The 22,661-nt window shown below is 35.7% G+C and overlaps 1 protein-coding gene across 1 annotated transcript in view; it reads left to right on the plus strand.

The window, feature by feature from the left end:
• Nucleotides 1-22,661, plus strand: part of FKTN (fukutin) — a 54,227-nt gene that overhangs the window by 18,482 nt on the left and 13,084 nt on the right. The window contains exons 4-9 of the mRNA XM_010843535.1: nt 2,328-2,534; nt 5,883-6,160; nt 6,836-6,968; nt 12,779-12,908; nt 14,845-14,978; nt 16,394-16,521. Of these exons, the coding sequence (XP_010841837.1) occupies nt 2,328-2,534; nt 5,883-6,160; nt 6,836-6,968; nt 12,779-12,908; nt 14,845-14,978; nt 16,394-16,521 (1,010 nt within the window). The remainder of the gene's footprint in view (nt 1-2,327; nt 2,535-5,882; nt 6,161-6,835; nt 6,969-12,778; nt 12,909-14,844; nt 14,979-16,393; nt 16,522-22,661) is intronic.

The raw sequence follows: 22,661 nt of genomic DNA on the forward strand, positions 1-22,661 counted from the left end.
TTCACAGTTCACGTATTGCTGAAACCTGGCTTGGAGAATTTTGAGCATTACTTTACTAGTGTGTGAGATGAGTGCAATTGTGCAGTAGTTTGAGCATTCTTTGGCATTGCCTTTCTTTGGGATTGGAATGAAAACTGACCTTTTCCAGTCCTGTGGCCACTGCTGAGTTTTCCAAATTTGCTGGCATATTGAGTGCAGCACTTTTACAGCATCAGCTTTCAAGATTTGAAATAGCTCAACTGGAATTCCATCGCCTCTACTAGCTTTGTTCGTAGTGATGCTTTCTAAGGCCCACTTGACTTCACATTCCAGGATGTCTGGCTCTAGGTGAGTGATCACACCATCGTGATTATCTGGGTCGTGAAGATCTTTTTTGTACAGTTCTTCTGTGTATTCCTGCCACCTCTTCTTATGTCTTCTGCTTCTGTTAGGTCAAAACAACAGAATGATCTCTGTTCGTTTCCAAGGCAAACCATTCAGTATTACAGTAATCGAAGTCTATGCCCCAACCAGTAATGCTGAAGAAGCTGAAGTTGAACTGTTCTTTGAAGACCTACAAGACCTTTTAGAACTAACACCCAAAGAAGATGTCCTTTTCATTATAGGGGACTGGAATGCAAAAGTAGGAAGTCAAGAAACACCTAGAGTAACAGGCAAATTTGGCCTTGGAATACGGAATGAAGCAGGGTGAAGACTAATAGAGTTTTGCCAAGAAAATGCACTGGTCATGGCAAACACTGTCTTCCAACAACACAAGAGAAGACTCTACATATGGACATCACCAGATGGTCAACACCGAAATCAGATTGATTATATTCTTTGCAGCCAAAGATGGAGAAGCTCTATACAATCAACAAAAACAAGACCAGGAGCTGACTGTGGCTCAGATCATGAACTCCGTATTGCCAAATTCAGACTTAAACTGAAGAAAGTAGGGAAAACCACTAGACCATTCAGGTATGACCTAAATCAAATCCCTTATGATTATACAGTGGAAGTGAGAAATAGATTTAAGGGCCTAGATCTGATAGATAGAATGCCTGATGAACTATGGAATGAGGTTCATGACATTGTACAGGGACAGGGATCAAGACCATCCCCATGGAAAAGCAATGCAAAAAAGCAAAATGGCTGTCTGGGGAGGCCTTACAAATAGCTGTGAAAAGAGAAGCGAAAAGCAAAGGAGAAAAGGAAAGATATAAGCATCTGAATGCAGAGTTCCAAAGAATAGCAAGAAGAGATAAGAAAGCCTTCCTCAGCGATCAATGCAAAGAAATAGAGGAAAACAACAGAATGGGAAAGACTAGAGATCTCTTCAAGAAAATTAGAGATACCAAGGAAACATTTCATGCAAAGATGGTATTTGTATAATACCCTACAGTAAAAACAAAGGATAAGAGACTGATTTCATACATTTTCTCACTTTTTTATCTTTATAATTCCTGATATTCTAATCTGTTTATTATCTTGTATATGTTTTTACAAGTATTTTCAGGTTTTTGTGAGTAATCATTCATCCTTAATTCCATGAAGCATCTTTTTTGATGGGCATACATCCCATTGAAGTCATTATTGCTTTCATTAACGTAGGCTTTTAAGCAACAATGTATGCTATTTATTTTGTTTTCTTGGCTACTCTTAGATATTGTTTACTCCTAAGTGTGATTATTTGGTTTCCATTCTGATTTCAAAATTTATTTTTTGCAGTAGAATGTTCTGCTTATTGCTCAGCAGAATCGTATTTTAAAATATCAGTATTACAGTATTATTAGAAAGTCAAACTGTGTACAGGAATGGTCAAGCAGACAGTGTATTTTAGTTTGTCTTTTGCTTGGCAAGATTATTAAGCAGTATTTCAAATATGAAGAAGAGTTCCACATACAATTGATTTTTGGTTTTGAAAATGTTGACATGACTAATATTTTAAAATTGAAAGACCTGGTATTTCCTCTCCAACTTTTGCTTGAAAAGATTTAGCTACTACCAAGGGAATAATTTGTAAGTCCAGAGTTGTCATCTCAGATACTGCTTCCTCTGTGAAGTTTTCGATATCCTTTTGATGTGCAGTTAATTAGTTGATTGCTGTTCTGTACTTATCTTATATTGTAAATATTTGTACGTTGTCCTCAGTAGACCATGAGCTTCTTGAGAGCAGGTACAGTGTATTATTTATGTGTGGGTTTTTTAATGTTAGCAAAGTAGTAAGCCTGGTATGTATTGAATAAGCACTCTATATGTATTCTTATAAAATTAATGAATAAAACTTAATGAGATAGATTATTGTATTGGTTTAGAAAAATTAAGGGAATTCTTTTCCTCTCAAACAGCGTGCAGTTAAAAAATTTATTATGCTAACATCCAGTCAAAATGTACCCGTGTTCCTTATTGATCCTTTGATTCTGGAATTGATTAATAAAAACTTTGAACAAGTCAAGAATACTTCTCATGCCTCCTCCACTTCAGAATGCAAGGTTTTCTGTGTTCCAAGAGACTTTACTACATTTGCACTACAGTATCAACTATGGAAGAATGAGGTAAGATGATTTGCTTTCAGGTAATGGAATGTGTCTTTTGTAAAACAATATAAGATTAAACCAATTTCAACTGTATTTAAAATTTTTTATAAAGACATAAATTATATCAGGAATATTTTCAGCTATAAATAACAAAACACAAGGCTGCTCTGTCTATGAGATTTCCCAGGCAAGAATACTAGAGTGGGTTGCCATTTCCTTCCCCAGGGAATCTTACTGACCCCAGTTATTGAACCCACATCTGCAATGGCAGGTGGATTCTTTACCACTCAGCCACCTGGGAAGCCCACAACTGGAAGTAGATTTGTGCAGTACAGCCTTTAGTTAGGCCTTTGCTGTGTTTGATGAGAGCAACTTCTTTGTTCTTGACTCTCCTCTGTCATGATTATGAAAAGGCAAGCCATTTCATAGTTCTTGCTGTTTTGTCTATCTCCTCACACTCGAGGTCTGATTCCTTTTCAAGTTCTGTCTGGCCTTTTAAATTTTTCCTAAATTTACCAATTTATAATGTTTTTATTTCATCCTGTACAGTAGATTCGTGCTCTGAATGGGCCACTCTTACACTCAATCAGTACTTTCCACCTCTTAGGTTTATGAAGAAAGGAAATCCTACAGCAGTTAATTCTAATATAAGGAGAACCAAGGTAAAATTGTATTAGACAGGGTCAATTTAGTTTAGTCGCTCAGTCATGTCCGACTCTTTGCAACCCCAGGAAGCGCAGCACGCCAGGCCTCCCTGTCCATCACCAACTCCCGGAGTTCACCCAAACCCATGTCCATTGTGTCAGTGATGCCATCTACCATCTCATCCTCTGTCATCCCATTCTCCTACCCTCAATCTTTCCCAGCATCAGGGTCTTTTTAAATAAGACAGCCCTTTGTATCAGGTGGCCAAAGTAATGGAGTTTCAGCTTCAACATCAGTCCTTCCAATGAACACCCAGGACTGATCTCCTTTAGGATGGACTGTTTGGATCTTCTTGCAGTCCAAGGGACTCTCAAGAGTCTTCTCCAACACCACAGTTCAAAAGCATCAATTCTTCGGCGCTCAGCTTTCTTTATAGTCCAACTCTCACATCCATACATGACTACTGGAAAAACCATAGCCTTGACTAGACGGACCTTTATTGGCAAAGTAATGTCTCTGCTTTTCAATATGCTATCTAGGTTGGTCATAACTTTCCTTCCAAGGAGTAAGCGTCTTTTAATTTCATGGCTGCAGTCACCATCTGCAGTGATTTTGGAGCCCAGAAAACTAAAGTCAGCCACTGTTTCCACTGTTTCCCCATCTATTTCCCATGAAGTGATGGGACCAGATGCCATGATCTTCGTTTTCTGAATGTTGAGCTTTAAGCCAACTTTTTTACTCTCCTCTTCCACTTTCATCAAGAGGCTTTTTAGTTCCTCTTCACTTTCTCCCATAAGGGTGGTGTTATCTGCATATCTGAGGTTATTGATATTTCTCCCGGCAATCTTGATTCCAGCTTGTGCTTCTTCCAGCCCAGCGTTTCTCATGATGTACTCTGCATATAAGGTAAATAAGCAGGATGACAATATACAGCCTTGACGTACTCCTTTTCCTATTTGGAACCAGTCTGTTGTTCCATGTCCAGTTCTAACTGTTGCTTCCTGACCTGCATATAGGTTTCTCAAGAGGCAGGTCAGGTGGTCTGGTATTCCCATCTCTTTCAGAATTTTCCACAGTTTAGACAGGGTAAGTTACATTAATTGCTGCTAAAAACAACCCTAAAATCTCATTGACTTAGTGCAAAAAAGGAGTAATTTTCTCTTGACAAAATCCAGTGTGAATATTCTTAGTCAAGGGTATTCCTGGATGACTTTCCTATAAGCAGTGCCCCAGGATGCAGGATGTTTCATTTGTGTGGCCTCCCTATCCCATAGTTCTTTGTTTCTCTACATGCAGATAAAAGAGAAAAAGCAGAGATCTTATGGGACATTGTAAGGCCAGGCCTAGAAGTGGTATCTGATGTTTCCATCCACATTTTCTTTGACCAAAACACAATTTCACTCTATATCCAGAAAGGGGAAGGCAATTGTAATTGATACTGGTTAGCATTCTGTACCAGAATGATCACTTTTTAGACATAGTTCCAACCTTTAATAACTTTAATGCCTGGTATTACCACTTAGAACTTTGTTTTCCTTAACTGTAGATTAGGTGTAATATCTTCCCTGTTGACCTCCCATAGTTTCTATGGACATTAGATGAAATAATTAATGTGAATAAGCTTCATACACATTATATAAATATAGACTTAAAGAGGTGGTGGTGTAGAGTAGAAAGAACTTTGTATTTGGTTACATAAGACCTAAATGCTGGCAGTAGCTTTGCCTCTTGTTAATTTTGTCTCTTTGGACTTATGTAAGTCTTTTTCTTTATGTACAATATCTGTGCTACTTACTCTTTAAGATCGATGTCATGAATTCAACCAGTCAGTGAAAGTCGCTCAGTCATGTCTGACTCTTTGCAACCCCATGGACTATACAGTCCGTGGAATTCTCCAGGCCAGAATACTGGAGTGGGTAGCCTATCCTGTCAGGGGGAACTTCGTGACCCAGGTATCGAACCGGGGTCTCCTTCATTGCAGGTGGATTCTTTACCAACTGAGCTATCAGGGAAGCCATAGATGTTATATATAAATACAGTAATGTTTATAAAGGTTCTTTAAAAACTGTACATTTCTGTTCAAATGGGAGGTGTTCTTAATAATACTGTTTAACCATCCGTAGCACTGGTTGTTAGGATTAAAAATCTACCCTATAGGTTAATCTTTTTATGTGAGAGTTATACTATAACTAATAACTGTTTGAAATGTACTTTGCTTTATAGTATATCTTATTCTGTTTTCTAACGATGTATATTATGATAGACTTCTATTTTAGTAGCAGTTTGAGGCATTGGGATATAACTATGAGATGAGAAACCCTGCTCTTATGAAGCACTTTTGAAGATTATTAGAAGTTAAGTGGAGAATCACAGGTTTAATTTTAAGTCCTTACATTAACATTTACTTTGGAGATGCTAACCAGAGAACACTATAGTGCATGGACATTCTCATTCCAAGGGAGAAATTTGTATTGATTTTCATAAAGAGAGTCTTTGAACATGTCTTCCATGCTCTTTGGTTTCTCTTTTTGATGCTTTCCTTAATTCTCTCACCACCACCTTTCCTTCTCCACCTTCGTTTTTTAATCTTCAGGCAAAGAGCAGATTAGGACAATAATACAGAAGACTTAATTCAGTATTAAGAGTAACTTTAATTTTGCTACTAGTATTTATTTTAAATATTCAAACATTTAAAATATTTAAATGTTTCTTTTGTTTTAGGAAGGCTGGTTTTGGATAGCTGAAAATATGGGATTTCAATGCCTGAAGATCGAGAGCAAGGACCCCCGGCTGGATTGGATAGACTCACTTTCTGGAACTGAAATCCCCCTGCACTACATCTGCAAATTGGCCAGTCATGCCATCCACTTGGTGGTCTTTCATGAGAGGAGTGGCAACTACCTCTGGCACGGCCATCTACGGCTGAAAGGACATGTCGACAGGAAGTTTGTTCCTTTTCGAAAGTTACAGTTTGGTCGTTATCCTGGAGCTTTTGACAGGTAAATTCAGGGTCTAAAGGGAATACGTGAAACCTACCTTGTTCAGTCATGAATTCTTATTCTCTTTTTCACATTTAGTATAAAACTTAAAATGTATTTCATACAAATAAGTTTTGAAATGTAAATATTCAACAAGAAGCAACTCATGTACATATACTCCAGGAAATATGTATCAGAATGTTCATAGCAACATTGTTCTCAGTGCCCCAAACAAAATGTGGTGTGTGTACACAATGAAGAACCATGGGGCAGGGAAATGAAGAAGCTCTTAACTCATGCTCTGTGTAGCAACAAGATGAATCCTACAATGCTGAGTGACAGAAGTGAGGCATAAAAGAATACAAATCTTATTATATTTGTAAAGAGATCAGACACAGGATAAAGTATGTTTGTAGATATATACTTATAAGTAAAAGTGTTCAGAATGTAAAAACTTCAGTTATGAGATAAGTTCTTGGGATATAATATACAGTATGATGACTATAGTTAATTAACATTGCTGTATTATATATTTGACAGTTGCTAAAAGAGTAGATCTTTAAAAATGATACCTTATATGCTTGATCTTTAGCTATTTTGCTTATGTTGTATTTTTTTTTTTAATGAATGTACTTTGAAGAGGCTGCCAGTTTTCTGAATTAAGTCCTTGTAATAAGTCTTAATTTTTGTTTTCAGGCCAGAGTTACAACAAATTACTGTTGATGGATTAGATGTTCTCATTCCAAAAGATCCAATGCACTTTCTAGAAGAAATACCACACTCTAGATTTATTGAGTGTAGGTATAAAGAAGCTCGAGCATTCTTTCAGGTTAGAGTTAACCAAATATTGTACTTTACAATTTAAAGGAAATATGTTTATTTTTAGTATTTACCAGTTGAGGTGGGGGGAGGGTAAAAAGAGACTTAGGTAAGAAAACGTCTTTTCTGATTTGTCTGTTTCCTTCTAGATTGTTTAAATTTTTTAAGTAGATTAAACATTAACCTTAAGGAACAATTTATTCCCCAGTTGAATGGTTTGATATTTACGGAGACCTTATTTTATTTGGATAGACATTGACAGGTTCAGCACTGGCCTCTGCTTTTAGTTAGGATTGCCCACAAACTTTATAAAGATGGTACATTCTGTTCTTAAAGCAATCCAAGTAGGATCAAACCATGTAAAATACATACTTCATAGAAAATACAGTTTTTCTCAGAGGGTTGGCACTGAATATGAATTTTTTGTGTTTATGAAGGTCTTTCAAGATAAATGCTACACAAAGACCAAGTGCTTTTGAACTTTACTTTATTCTGTTGTTTTAACTTTCAGTTCAATAAACATTTATTAAAAGCCGGCTTCCCAGGAACTCTCCAGACCCTGGGGATATAAAGATGATTTTAAAGGACATTAAAGTTCAGCTCTAGGAAATGACATGAAACAGAGATACAGTGAAAGCAATCAGATCTGTGGTGGGGTTTTGGTACTCTAGTTTTTCCTCGTGCCCTTTATTTTTCTGGGCAAACCTTTATTTTATTTTATTTTCTGGGTTCCCTTCCAAGAAAGCTGTGTATCCAAGGACTGGAGGGGAATGACAAAAAGAAGTACCAGCTGTATTGTCACCAGCCAAATGCCCAGAACCCAAAAATGCAAGGGTTTTTTTTCTGATAGGTTGTGCTGGCACCCAACGTCTAGACATGACAGCCAGAGTAGGCCTTCCTAGCCCTGTTCCTTTAAATCTTTAGATTTGTGGCTGAAGCCTCATGAATGAGAAGCTGGAAAACTGCATGTGTAGCTGGGCCAGTGTCAGTGGGCAAGTGCTGCCCTTCACATCCCTACCACAGTGTATGAGGAAGCGGAAGAGAAGCAGACTGGTGCTTGAATTTCACCATCCATTCACTGTTCCTGTCTCAAAGAGTTTGTTCTGATTGCCACCTCTGTCCTAGCAATTATCACAATTAATTGTGAATGTCTGTCCTGTCTACCTATAAGATGATGTGAACTTTTTGATAGCAGGCATCTTATTTTACTCTCCTCTGTAGCCCCAGCATCTAGCACAATACCTGACACAAAGAAAAGATCCTATAGTGGTGGGAAAATGCATAAAGAATAAGGTGCTCAGAATCATGGTTTTTTCTTTTTTTTTCCAGAACACTTACTGGGGCTGCTCCATTTACTTGGCAAGCATTTGCCCATACTCATTTTATTGATCTTTGTTAGAAGGCAGTGTAAAATGTAAAATGTTTCAAAATATTGAGAAATCATGAGAATCAGTTCAGTTTAGTCACTCAGTCGTGTCCGACTCTTTGCGACCTCATGGACTGCAGCATGCCAGGCTTCCCTGTCAACTCCCGGAGCCTACTCAAACTCATGTCTATCGCATTGGTGATGCCATCCAACCATCTCATCATTTGTCGTCCCCTTCTCCTACCGCCTCGAGTCTTTCCCAGCATTAGGGTCTTTTCAAATGAGTTGGTTCTTTGTATCAGGTAGCCGAAGTATTGGAGTTTCAGCTTCAGCATCAGTCCTTCCAGTGAATATTCAGGGTTGATTTCCTTTAGAATTGACTTAATTTCTTATGTTAGAACCAGGAAGGTCAGTTTTCAAATTAAAGTGAACATACCTAACTTTGAACACTTGATGGCGCCAAACAGTCTTAAATACAATGCCTGGTGTTTAAAAAAAAATTGATGAGCTAATCTACTAGATCTCATAGAGCAGCCTTCTAACTTTCCTTTTTTAAAATAGATTTTTGGAAACGTTTTCAAACCTTCAGAAAAGTTACAGATGCAATACAAATAATTCCTTTTCCTTAACCATTTGGGAGTTATTTGTTGATATCTACCGCACAACCTCAAGTAATTTAATATTTCTTAAAAACAAGAACATTCTCATAATATCTTAATACAAAAAATCAGAAAATAACATAAAGATTATTACCATTTAATCCTCATTCAAGTTTTGCTAATTATCCTAATAATGACCATTATAATCAAAGGATCTAGTTCAGAATCACATGTTGCTTTTATTTTCTGTCTCTTTAGTTTCCTTAAATCTGGAACAGTTTCACAATCACTTTTTAACATTTATGACTTTGATACTTTTGAAGATTACAGGCTAGATATTTTGTAAACTGTCCCTTGTTTGGGGTTTGTGTGGTTTTTCCTCATGTTACATTGATATTATACACCTTTAGTAAGACTAACACAGAAGTGATTCTGTGCTTTCACTTTATCCTGTCAGATGCTGCTTGATTTTGATTTGCCCCATGTGGATGCCCACATCACCTGCTCAGGCCCCGATACCCTTGCCAGGCCACCACTGTTCACTTTCTTGCTCTGCCTCATGTAATGGTTCTAGTTTAGAAGAGTCCAGGAAGGGAAGGAGAACAGAGGGAAGTGTCTCCTGACTTCCTTTTTTACTTCAACTATTTTCTCAATCTACCAAAGCATAGGATAATACATATTTTTCTGCACTTGATTTTGTCTCAGCAGCAGCCATCAAAAAATAATTGGTGCTCTCCAGTGTGTTGAGTTCCAGTAAAAAAAACCATAGAGGATATGGAAATATCTGGATCCCTAGTTCAGGAATATCTAGAAAGCTATATTCATATCCTCTTCTACTACATTGCTCTGAGACCTGGGGAAAATTTCTGACTCTTAGTTTCCTCATCTATGAATGTGTGGGCACCTTCTGTTATCTTGTTATTTTTAATCTATATTTTGGGGAAAGATTTGGGCAAAAGTTGCCTGAACAGAAAAGATCAAATATGATGTGATATTTAAATTAGGATTCAGTCTTTTTCTAAACTCATGATAATCCCAAGATTTATATGAGACATTTTAAATGAAAAAAAAAAAAGTATGTTTGCTCAGTTGTGTCCAACTCTTTGTGACATGGTCCATAGACCGCCAGACTCCTCTGTCCATGAGATAGATTCTTCAGGCAAGAATACTGGAGTGGGTTGCCATTCCCTTCTCCAGGAGATCTTCCCAGCCCAGGGATCAAACCCAGGTCTCCTGCATTGTAGGCAGACTTCTTACCATCTGAGCCACCAGGAAAGCCCTATGTATAACTATAATTTTTAAAGTCCATAACACATGTAAAGAGTGTATAGGTATATACATGTTTATATTTGAACACATATGAGGGTCAGTTCTAATGAATGGAATTTCTGGGTGTGTCATGTTATTAAAGGTATGTCAACTGGACATAACTATCAGAGTAATATTTTTGTAGAACATAAAGTTTTCATTTATATTATTTGATTTGATCCTTTCAGTTACTCTGTGAAATAAGCCAAGATTCACCATTAACATTTAAGAAAACTAAGGTCTCAAAATGTAAGATGTGAGGTCTTGAGATGTAAGTCACGGTCATTATTGGCTGAGCATGGACTAAATTCTGAGTCTCTAAACTCCTAGCTCTAGACTTTTCTCCCTGCAGCAGGGATAAGAGCGTGCATCTCTCATTCCAGTCATATGTCCTAACAGCATTATGGCTCTGAGGATGTTTTCATATTAAAGAGATCCCATATATGTATTCTGGAGAAAGTAACTTATCTTCAGGAATCCCTCTTTTTTCCTAGCAATACTTTTTGCTTGAAATATATGGTCCTTGTAGGAACTGTATTTCCTCCTATTGTAAAAGAATGCCTGATATTTTAGGATATTGTTGGCATGGGAGGGGCTTAATCAATCATTTATTCATTTACCCATTTATCAGTATGTTTTAGTCACATATTATATGCTAGGTACCATTTGAAATTTGCATATACACTGATGGAGAGATTCAGTACCTGCCCTCAAGGAATCATCTTTACAGCCTAGTGGAGGAAATATAAATAGAATCAGCAGTTAGAATGAAATATGATAAGCGAGAATGGGCAAAATAGGTGAAGGGGATTAAGAGATATAAACTTCCAGTCATGGGTATGTAATGTACAAAATAGGGAATATAGTCAGTAATATTGTAATAGCTCTGTATGGTGACAGATGGAAGCTAGAATTATCATGGTGATCATTTTGTAATGTATGAAAATATTGAATCACTGTCTTCTACACCTCTATGAAAATTTAAAATCACTGTGTTCTATACCTGAAGCTAATATAATATTGTATATAAATTATAATTCATTTAATAAAGAAGCTCTTGATGTTTTGTACATCAAAAAATCAAAAAAGAATTAAATATAATAATTATAGTAAAAGTATATAAAAATAGTAACTTATGAGCTCATTGAACAGAGTTTTTCATTAGTCTGTGTCTACATATCTAGTAGCAAACATAATTTTTTGCTCTCTAATGTTGAACTGAAGAGGAGTCCTGGAGGAATAAATATATATGTATTCCTAGGAAAATCAGAGATTGTTTTTCAGAGGGTGGAACTGAAACATTCAAGATTTTATTAGTCAAGGGCATTTCAGACAAAGGAAGCATGTTATGAAGACACAGAGGCTTGAAAAATTGTGACATATTTGGTGAGTGAAATATGAGGAGGGTGGAGATAAAGGCCAGACCAGTAGTCTAGACCTAAACACAGTGACCTTGTCTGTCACGCCAAGAAGTTTAGACTTTGTCCTGTAGGTAGTGAAGCATTAGTGAAGAACTTATAATTCTTCTTCAGTTCCCGAACCCCCTAAAATGAAGAAAAGTGAAGAGACTATAGATAAATGACTAGTATTTGTATAGAATTTAAAAATTTGTGAGACATTTGTCTGTCATCCATTAGCTCATTAAATTCTCACAGCTGTCTTGCAGACTATAATTATTATCCTTTAATTACTGATGAGAAAATTATATCTGAGAGAGATTTGTTCTTTCATTCTCTTATTCATTCAGGCACTGTTTTAGACATTGGAGATACAGTGATAAACAAAATGAAGTCCCTTTCCTCATAGAGCTTATTTTCTTCTGAAGTGATATGCCCGGGGTCACAGCTAAAATGAAGTGAGATTAGACTTGAACACAGTCTGCTTCAAAAATCCTATGTTCTTTCTACTATACTATTCAGTCCTAAAGAGCATTTATACTAGTGAATGATGAAAATATCATTGAATGCATTGTAGTTCAGATATGCATGTAACTGTCTTAATTAGCCTTTTCCTGTAAAACTAGAATGTATAAAACTCACCCCTGGGAATCCTGATTATATTCCTTCCTCCTTTAACTTGGCTCTCCTAGAATCTGCTCTTTATAGTCTTATTTTAATGTGTGACTAACAAAGAATTCTGAAACCTGATTTTTATACTAGAAAAATTATAATATGGGTTAGTTTTCAAGTTTAATTTGGATGTCACAGAAATATTTCTGGTAACTTAGAAATGGCTATAGTATGCTGCTGCTGCTAAGTCGCTTCAGTCGTGTCCGACTCTGTGCGACCCCATAGACAGCAAGCAGCCTATCAGGCTCTACCATCTCTGGGATTCTCCAGGCAAGAACACTGGAGTGGGTTGCCATTTCCTTCTCCAGTGCATGAAAGTGAAAAGTGAAAGGGAAGTCGCTCAGTCCTGCCCAACTCTTCGAGACCCCATGGACTGCAGCCTACCAGGCTCCTCCGTCCATGGGATTTTCCAGGCAAGAGAACTGGAGTGGGGTGCCATTGCTATAGTATAGTAGCTTACTATTTGTTATATCTGTAGCAATACCTTGATGATAACACTGTGGAAGCTATGACCTTTCAGAAGCGTGCAAAGGAATTGTTGCAACTAGCAGCCAAAACATTAAAGAAGTTGGGAGTACGGTTCTGGCTGAGCAGTGGAACTTGTCTAGGTAAAATTCTTGCTTTTCATTTGTCTTTTTGACATTTCATCCTCTTTGGCTTTAGGGATGACTGCTTGAGATGACAAAACATCAGTGGTATTTGAAGTGTCATATTTATAGACAGAATAAACATAGTGCATGGAGCAAGGATTTATTGATTTTTTTAAAAAGAAATAACTTCAAAATCATAAAACAGAATTAGGAAGGCCATGTTGTGGTTCCCAAAATAATGTGTGTAAAATTTATATCAGAACATGTAGACTACATGTGATCCTCAGGTAATCTTTAGCATTTTATTATTTCTACCCATAGGTGGTTATTCTCTTTAAAAAGAAACTGTATTCTGTTTCTTTACATAGAAACAATACAGACAACTTGCATTGCATCAAAAGTTTCTAAGATCAAGTGTTTTTAAGAGAAACAATGAAGGGAATGTTATAAGGTCTTTCCCAAATCTTTTCCACATCATGATGGTATCACTGATGGGACATCATTGTCTTATCATATTCTGCTTATTCTGAGATGGGAAAGTTTAGAATCCAAGAAAGATTTCCAAATCTGTTTCCACTATTCATTAGATCAGACTTCTTTGAAATATAAACTTATTAAGAATCGTAAATTTTTAAAAATTCTTTCTTGTTTATAATGATAACTGATTATAGCTATTTTTGTTCCCTCTTAGTTATAACTATTTGTACAAAAGTTAATTCTGTTCTGCTTTTAGAGGGTTACCATATAATTTATTTAATTTGAATGAATGAAAGGAGTGCTGTTAGTAATTATGGTACAACAGGTATAAACAGGGATATATGGTTATCTTGTCATTTAAGCTTTGTGGAAAATTTACATGATTCTTCGTGTCAAGGAGTTTACAGCTAGAGTAAGCCACCTCTGCCTCTTGCCCTGCACAAAAAAGAGTACATCTCGTTTATGTGATATATGCTCTAAGGTTTAACTTTTTGAAGCAAGATTGTTTTGTGGACTGTTACCAAAATTCTTCTTAATCATTTCTCATGCTGTCTTTTGAGTTCTTAGCCCTTTAAGGGCATTTATAAAATGAGAGAAGTTGGATTAGGTGATATTTAAAGTGCCTTCCATTTTTTTCTTTTTTAATAATTTGTGATTTTTTGATAGATGTGGATTATAGATTTTTCTTAAACTGGATGTGAGATCCTCCTGTTCTTGGTTTCTAAAGATCTGTGTTAAAACTGAAATTAAAGTTTAGAATTCCAAACAGTATTTCCCAAAGGTAATTGTAGACATTTGTTTACTTTTTGAATACTTTGAATGAAAGGAGTAGAAGGATATTAAGGGAAAACCTAGAGCCCTTAGTAATATTAAGGTATAAAGCTTTTTCCTTTTAGAAAGTACAATAGCACCTAACTTAGATACATAGTAAATATATAGACGTATCTTTGGATGATATGTGAAAATGGAGGTTGATACTGCTCTTCTTTTTTATATGACCCATCACACATTCAGAGCTGTTAAGTCCTACAAATTACTGCTTAGGAAAGGAATATTGATTAAGCAAAAGAATTAAATTATGTTTTTAGCATATTTTCAAAGCAACTTTCACCATAGATTTATGAGTAAACATTTTAAGAAGTAACAGTGTTTTAAATGAATGGCTCAGTTAACATTATTAAAGCTAATAATTTATTCAGAAATTAAAGTACATCATGAAAAGTCTTGAGGTTTCTGAGTGCTCAGAGCAGGTGAAGGAAGGGAGGAATAAAAGAAATACTCTTCAACAATTGGCTCCTATGATCATAAATATTAAGTTGGGATCTAATTTAAAAATTCTGATAAAGCACACTAAATCTAATCCTGTGAAATAAAATACATTGTTATAAAGACTGTCCATTCTAATAATTACTAATTATTTCCAAACTTAAGTTTTTAAAAAAGTTTTCTTATTCCTTTTTTTTTTCTTTTTTTTTAGGATGGTTTCGGCAATGCAGCATTATTCCATATAGTAAAGATGTTGACCTAGGAATTTTTATACAGGATTACAAATCTGATATTATTTCAGCATTTCAAGATGCAGGACTCCCACTCAAACACAAATTTGGGAAGGTCAGTAATAAAAATGCTTCACTTCAGTAGTAACATGTTTCAAAAGTAAAGTTTATATTAAGCAACTCAGAGATGTTTCATATAGCATTTTATCATTCAGTATTGGCCAGAATGAGTTCAACAGAAAATTATTACCACTTGTGCCTTCTGCACTATTTAAGGAAAACTAGAAAACCTGGCTTTTTATTGACCACAAGAAAGTGAAAAGGATCTTGGACTCTTGAAGAAGAATTTATTGCCATTACATTAGGGAACAACATAACATAATAATTAATTAATATAAGAAGTAAGAATCCCACCTACCCTACCTGAAATGTCATTTATTTTTTTGTTCACATAGACATCATATTATTATCACCTCAAAACATTCCATTGATTTGCTTAGGACTCAAAATACAGAATCATTTCAAACATTACTTGGGTTTCTTATTTATTTCACATGTCCTAGGTCATAGTAATTTTCTCACAGGTCATTGTGGCTTAGATGAAATCTCCTTTTAGATAATTTAATTCATATAGCCTAAGCCTATGATCCCTGGCCATCACCTTACTCGTAATGTGCTTGTTCCCAGGGAGGTGTTGTCCTAGAAAGCAAGAAGCATGTTCTGTTTGTGGAAAATTACTTCCCTCATCATAATCATTCTAGTTTATTTAAAAATTTAATAAAGTATCTTCCTGAGGTCAAAGTCAAAGCAATAGAACTCTAATCATTCAGCAAATGACGTAACAGTGCCTTAACACCCAGTCTCTGCCTGGCACTGTGCTCTGCACGGATGGCAAAGGTGAATAAGGTACAGTCCTTATCCTTGAGGAGCCCACTGTCTAACTGAGAGAAAACAAATGCATGAACAGTTAAGTGGTTAGTGCTACAACAGACAAGTGTACCAAGTCCAATGGGAACTTGGAGGATAAGTTTGTAGGATAAGTTTCTTAGGGAAATGCTCTCAGAATTCTTTGTACTTTTATTTCTTCTTTTTTAATATATATAATGTAATGATATATGGGTTTCTATACTAGATTTACATAAGTACTTAGTTATTGATTATAATGACTTCCTGATAGTTTTACTTGGTTATTAAAGGGAATAATTTTTATTTGATTACTTTTCTTTTTTAGTCAGAAAGGAACTCTGGAACAGGATGTTTTGCAGAGTGATCCTGTAACTACTATAAGTCATTTATTCTGAGTTGTCTTCAGTTGTAAAAAGCAACATTATTTTATATACATTTAAGAAAGAAATCTAATGATTGTGTGCTACTGATGCATCCCAATTTCAGAGATGCTCCAGCTTGAAAAACAGTTATCTTGAAACCTATACTCTCTCCATATAAAACATAAGAATCTTTTTTTCTTTTGATTTAAAAAAATGTTAATTCCTTTGTTTCAGTCTGTAAAGGTTTTCATCTTCTCCCTAGGTAGAAGACAGCTTGGAATTGTCTTTCCAAGGAAAAGATGATGTAAAACTTGACATTTTTTTCTTCTATGAAGAGACTGACCATATGTGGAATGGAGGCACTCAGGCCAAAACAGGAAAAAAGTTTAAGTATGAATCAGATAAGCTCTTACAAAGGGGGCTTTAGAAATAACTGCAGAAGGTAGAAGTAAGGAAGTAACTGAAAAAGGGGTGGGATGGGGAATGACCATCAAGGCTCCACTGTTAGCTGATACTTCTCAGCTTCCCAAAGAGTTTCCCAGTTATGCTTGAGAAGTGAGGATACCTATCAGGACTGAGGAAGTGCCCCTGGGTTTGTCACTCCAAGAAGTCATTATGATTGGAAGCCCTTGAGTCATCAGAAAGGGAAAGGCAAAATAAGGAACAGAAAATTAGGCCCAGATTCTGAGCCAAAAAACCAATTGGCTGTTAGAGCTGTTGGAACTTAATAATTTGATGAGAATGGGTAAGGATCAATAAGAAGGAGATAGTTAAGGTGAAGTGAAGTTTAAGTGAGGAAATTGGGATTGGCTGGAACTGAGGTCATGAATGCTGGGCAAGCTCTGGAATGTGCCTTTAGCATAGACTGAGGCCCATTCTTTAAAGGATACTTTAAAAGATACATTTAAAGGATAATATGGTAGTTAACAGCTACCACATTTTGTCAAATGTAAGGTGATATGCATTGTAAGATGTACCATTATTGTATGTGCTAACAAGAAAGGAAAGACACTGCTAATTATAATCTTTTTTAAGACACCTGATTCAGATAGAAAATTGTAGGGGGAAAGTATCTCAATTCTAAATTAATTGATGGACTATAATATATTAGACTGGCATTTTGAGCATTTTTTTTTAATGCTGCCTTAGTCAAACGCTTTGATTATAAAAGACAAAAATGTAGAGTAACTGTGTATAATACCCTTTATGATGCAGTTGGCCTGTTGACAGTTCTGAGAGAGAGAGAATGAATGTGAACCTGAACCCAAAGAATGTGGGCTCTGGAGTCAGGCAGACCTGGAAAATGTCAGCTTCACCCTAACTAATTGTAGCCTTTAGCTTTTTTGAACATTAATCTCCTCATACTACTGTGGATCAGGCACTGATGGGAACATTTTTCGTGTATTAACACATCTAATCCTCATAACAACCATAGATAGTCTGTGAGGCACTGAGAATTTAAGTCATTTGTTCAACATCACAGCAGATAGGTCAGGCAGCAGCCTGTCTCTGGAGTTCATACTTTTAATCAGTACTCTCTACTGCCTCCCTGATACAGTATGAGGCAGTATGAGGCACTTAGTGGGATACTTAGCCCTTATTATCAGTAAGTGGTGGTTACCTTTGTTATAATTATTTAGTGTTATTAATATTATGATTGCTAGTGTGACTGCTGTCATTGTTGTCATTCTTATGGTTCTTATGTCATTCTTACTGGTTCTTATGACCAGGAGCATAGATTTACCTCACCAACTAGCTGAGATTAGGGCTTCTATCACTGAATAAACTTGAGCCATTGGGCACATTGGAGAATGTTCTGTAGCACAGAAGAATAATTCCAAACTCAGACTGGTTTCTCCTGGATACATAGACATTACATACTTTATTTGAATCTTTATTTAAAGGCAAGGAGTCTCCATGTAATATTAACCTTGTTCTGGAGATTTGAGAATAATCCAAACCTTTTTTCTCGAAGTCATAAAGTATCCCCAAATTGACATGATCCTGGAGTGTGTTCCTGAAGCTCATATATTATAAAATATTATTTTGCTTTATGACAACAAACACCTTCATGCTAAATAAACTCTAAGACAGAAATACTTAGTAAGCTAATAAATATGTAGTTGACACTCTCACTGTGGCTAGGTGAATAGGGAAGTGTTTTTTGACATTTAGCTAGTTTGTTTATTAAAATATAATAAAGATGCCAAACTTAATGTATAATTTCCAGACTTTAAAAAAAACAACAACTGTGAGATAGTATAGCATAGAAATTAAAGGCGTGGAGCCAGTCTGTTTGCTTTTGAATCCCAGCTATCCATTTTTACAGCTAATTATTTAACCTCCCTGGTCCTAAATTTCCTCAAATGTAAAATGAGAATAATAACAGAAATTGCTACATAGAATGGTTTTAAGAACTGAGTTAATCCACAAAAATGGTTTTGAAGAGAATTAAACATATCTTGAGTGCTAAGAAGTTATTAGTTGCTATTATTAATACTCTCAGCAGTAAAGAAAACTATTCTTCTTCTTAGACTTATAAGAAATTTATAAATCAGAAACCTGTATAATTATCTCAATATTAAACTGCCACATCTGTTCTTAGAGACCTCATGAGAATGTCACCTTTTGTTTCTGGAGCTTGTATTATAATCCTGTTATTCTTAATTTTTCTTCTAAAGCTTGGATTTCTTTCTTCCCACTGGCATGATCCCATGTCAAACCTCAGAAGAACTGTGCATTTCTAACCACTACATCTCTGGCTAGAAAAAGCTTCTTTCATTCTGCTTTAACTGCTCTTTATGGTAGCAGTGTTTGGGAAGTGTGAAGTGTTCTGATTATTTAATGAGAGAAATGAACAGTGATAGAACTGCCTGGACAGATGGTTTGAGTCCCAGATTTTCTATCATGTTACTGTGACCTTAAAAGGCAGAGAAAAGAACAGGGGATGGTTGTGAAGAGTAGTTTCTTTGGAAGATTCCCCCAGCCATATGCCATTTTCATTCTTTTCAGCACTATTTACTGTAAGAAACTGTAGAATTATCACCACTACTATTCCTAGAGTGAAAAATCTTTAAAGCTAGTCTAAGGGTCTTTTTATCTTTATAATATTCTTCTTTACTCATGTGTAGTTTATTCTGAGAAAAAACTTAATGATAATATAGAATACTTACCATTTTTTAATGGCTCAGATAGTTAAGAATCTGCCTGCAATACAGGAGACCTGGGTCAGGAAGATCCCCTGAAGAAGAGAATGGCTACCCACTCCAGTATTCTTGCCTAGAGAATTCCATGCACAGAGGAGCCTGGCGGGCTACAATCCATTGGGTTGCAAAGAATCAGACGTGACTGAACAACTAACACTTTGACTTTCACTGTTTTGTGTAAAGCCGAAGAGGAACTCAGGAAGGAAGCAAAAGGTTCCCCCTTTTAAAACTTTGCTCTGCATGCCTTCAGAATGATGTTTTGGTCATAAGATTGAATTATGATTACAATATTGATAGCAAATGATAAAGTTATAGCTACCAGGGTATCTAACTATATATAAGGCATGATGATAGGTGTTTTGTGATTTACTGTCAGATCATCCTCACATGTTCCCTGTGGGTTAGATATCTCACTCCCAGTTAGATATGAGGAATCTAAAGCTCAGAAAAGTGAAGTAACTTGCTCAAGGTTCTCTGGCCATTAGTGATAGGGCCAAGATTTAACTTAAGACCTGTTGGATTCTTAAGCCCAAATGCTTCTGTCTAAGAGTTAATAGGTTAAATGAGTTAATACATGTAGTAATGCATTTAGAACAGTACCTGGCACATAGTAAGTACTGTATAAGTGTTAGCCACAGCTGCAACTGTCATTACCATATTATTATTCTTTTATTATTACTACTCGTGTTGCACTGGTAAAAGCATAGGACATTCTACCAGTGTTAACTTGTATTAGTTACTCTGGGTAAGCATTTTTTTCCCCAGGTCTCATATTTCTTCCATCTTTAGTTCTTAGTCTAAGGCTGTACTTTACCTAAAATCTAAATTCTCTTCTTAAATATTGTCTAGATTTTTAATATTTATTTTTCTTCTCCAAGTTCCAATCACCTGTGATAAAAGGTGATGAATAAATATATTAACCTTGCCTCCAGCTGTGAAATTTTCATTCTACAGCTTTACAGTTCTTATAGATGCTGCCGAGTTTCCTCTGGATTATTTCTTTCCTTCACATCTGAATCAACTAATGTAAGTGGAGGCCAGAAGTTTAAGAGGCAGTAATAATGGTAATAACAAAAATTAACTTCTATTGAATATTTACTGTGTTCTAAGCACCATGCCAAGTTTTTATATGCATCATCTCATTTAACCCTCACCACAAATTTATAAGGGAGGTTTACTGTCACCTTCATTTTATGGGTGAGGAAATAAAGGCAGAGCTAAGACTTAGACTTGGGCCATATCACTTCAGAGCCTGTATTCCAACCCGCATACAATACACTGTCAGCACAATCTCAGTCATATTGTTAATACTCCCTCCATGAAAAGAGCACTTCTGTTTATTGACATTGTCAGAATATTATAGCTACCTCTGTATCCGCTGATAGAAAATTTACTACCCTGGGGCTAGTTGTGGGTTCCTTAGACCTTCTGTTATATGCAGCTTCTGCTTATTGTATAGATCTTCAACAAAATTGGATTTGTCCTCTGTGGGACTAGACTTATCCAAGTGTGACTCCTATATAATTTAACATTTCATTTCTGAAGAATTTATTTGCTAACTGCTATGTGCCAAGGATTCTGATGTGAATATAACTTAGTTTCTGCTGTCAAGAATCTCATAATCTAGACCATGAAACAGATATTAAAGTACTATCGGCAGAACATGATTTAAATAGGTGTCATGTATAGTTGAGATACAGATCAACTCTATCTAGAATTAATGACAAGGAAGTATGGCATAAAATATAGAGAGAAGTTTGTTAGATAGACTTGGGAGGAATATAAAGAAGGGTCTAATAATAGGTTTATTTAACTATTTTTATATTTAGATTGTTTCCATTTTTTATTACTAAAAAATTCCATGAGCATCTTTATACATTAAGTGAAAGTTTTACTGGGGATTGTTTCTTTGAATAGATCCCCAGAAGTGGAATTATTATTATCGTTTGATTGTGCTGTTTGAGAAATAGAGGGGTAATTGGGCAATCTTCCGATAACAGTAAAAGTACAAGATTTTACCCTCAGTGTTTTGTTTTATCCTTTGACATTTTTAAGGCACTTTGCAGATCTACAGGCCTCCTCAGTCATCTTTGTCAGCATGGTTTATTCTCCCTGCCTTTTTTCCCCCTATTGTTTTAAAAATAGACAGCTAATTTTGTGATAATTTTAGATTCACAGAAAAGAAAATAATATATTGAGTTTCTGGATACAGTCACCCAGTTTACCTTAATGTTAACATATTGTTACCATGCTAATTTTGTCAAAACCATGAAACCAGTCTTGGTGCGTTACAGTTAACTAAACATTATCTGTTCTTCACCAGTTTTTCTACTAATGTCCTTTTTCTGCTCTGGGATCTAATCCAAGATCCCACATTGCATTTAGACCCCAGCGTTTTGAAACTTGATTTTGGTCCAAGATTTTAAGTATATCACTAGTAGTACCAGCTTATTAGACATCATTCCATGTCCCAGTTCTGCTATGTGAGGGTATTGAGTTGCCTCCATTTAGAAGTTGCTCCTCATTTCCTCTAAATGGAAATAAATCTCCTCTTCCTCTGAATTTCCATAGATTTTTCTTTTCTGTTTACCTCTCTTACGCTGTATTTGGGTACTTTTGCTGATTTATCTGTCCTTTCTGAGTTATAGGTAAAATCAGTCCTGATAAATCTATCAAACTGAGTGAGACCTGAGCATTACTGGAAACTAATATCAGGTCCTCTCAAACAGTCTGTATTGTTTCCTTAAGATGTAAGGGTGACCTTAGATTGATGACTTGATCCAACCTAGCACCTTTGGAGAATCAGCCATGAAGTTGTTACGTCAGTTATTTTCAGTCACAGCTTCAAAAGCTGTAAAGTGGTATTGGTTGTTGAGTCCCCACTCATAGGCTCTCTCAGCTCCATAGATTGATAACTATGCTTGCATAGTTTTAGCTCTCAAAAAACACATTTGTCTTTTGAGTACTTACATCTGTGAAGCTAAAAAGACAGATATGAATAATTTCTTTAAATGAGTGTATTTAAAACATTAGCTTTACTAAAAATGATGTCATATTTCCTACTCTGTTTATACCTTCATATTTTACAACATTTAGACTATATTTAGCCCTCTTTAATTAACCTCCAAACCATAAAGGGGGGGACACTGAATGCACATTATACGGTAATTGTATTCTTATACACTATATAGAAGTGGCAGTTCTTCATTTGTTTTTTTTTTTTTTTAAGAGAAGATTACCTCGTAATGAATAAATAGTCAGCTTTTTACTTATGTGAAATAAATTTTAAGACATATTTTGTTGTTTGAATATGTAAGAGACTCT

Source organism: Bison bison, unplaced genomic scaffold (assembly GCF_000754665.1).
Source record: "Bison bison bison isolate TAMUID 2011002044 unplaced genomic scaffold, Bison_UMD1.0 scf7180017864183, whole genome shotgun sequence".
NCBI lineage: Eukaryota > Metazoa > Chordata > Mammalia > Artiodactyla > Bovidae > Bison > Bison bison.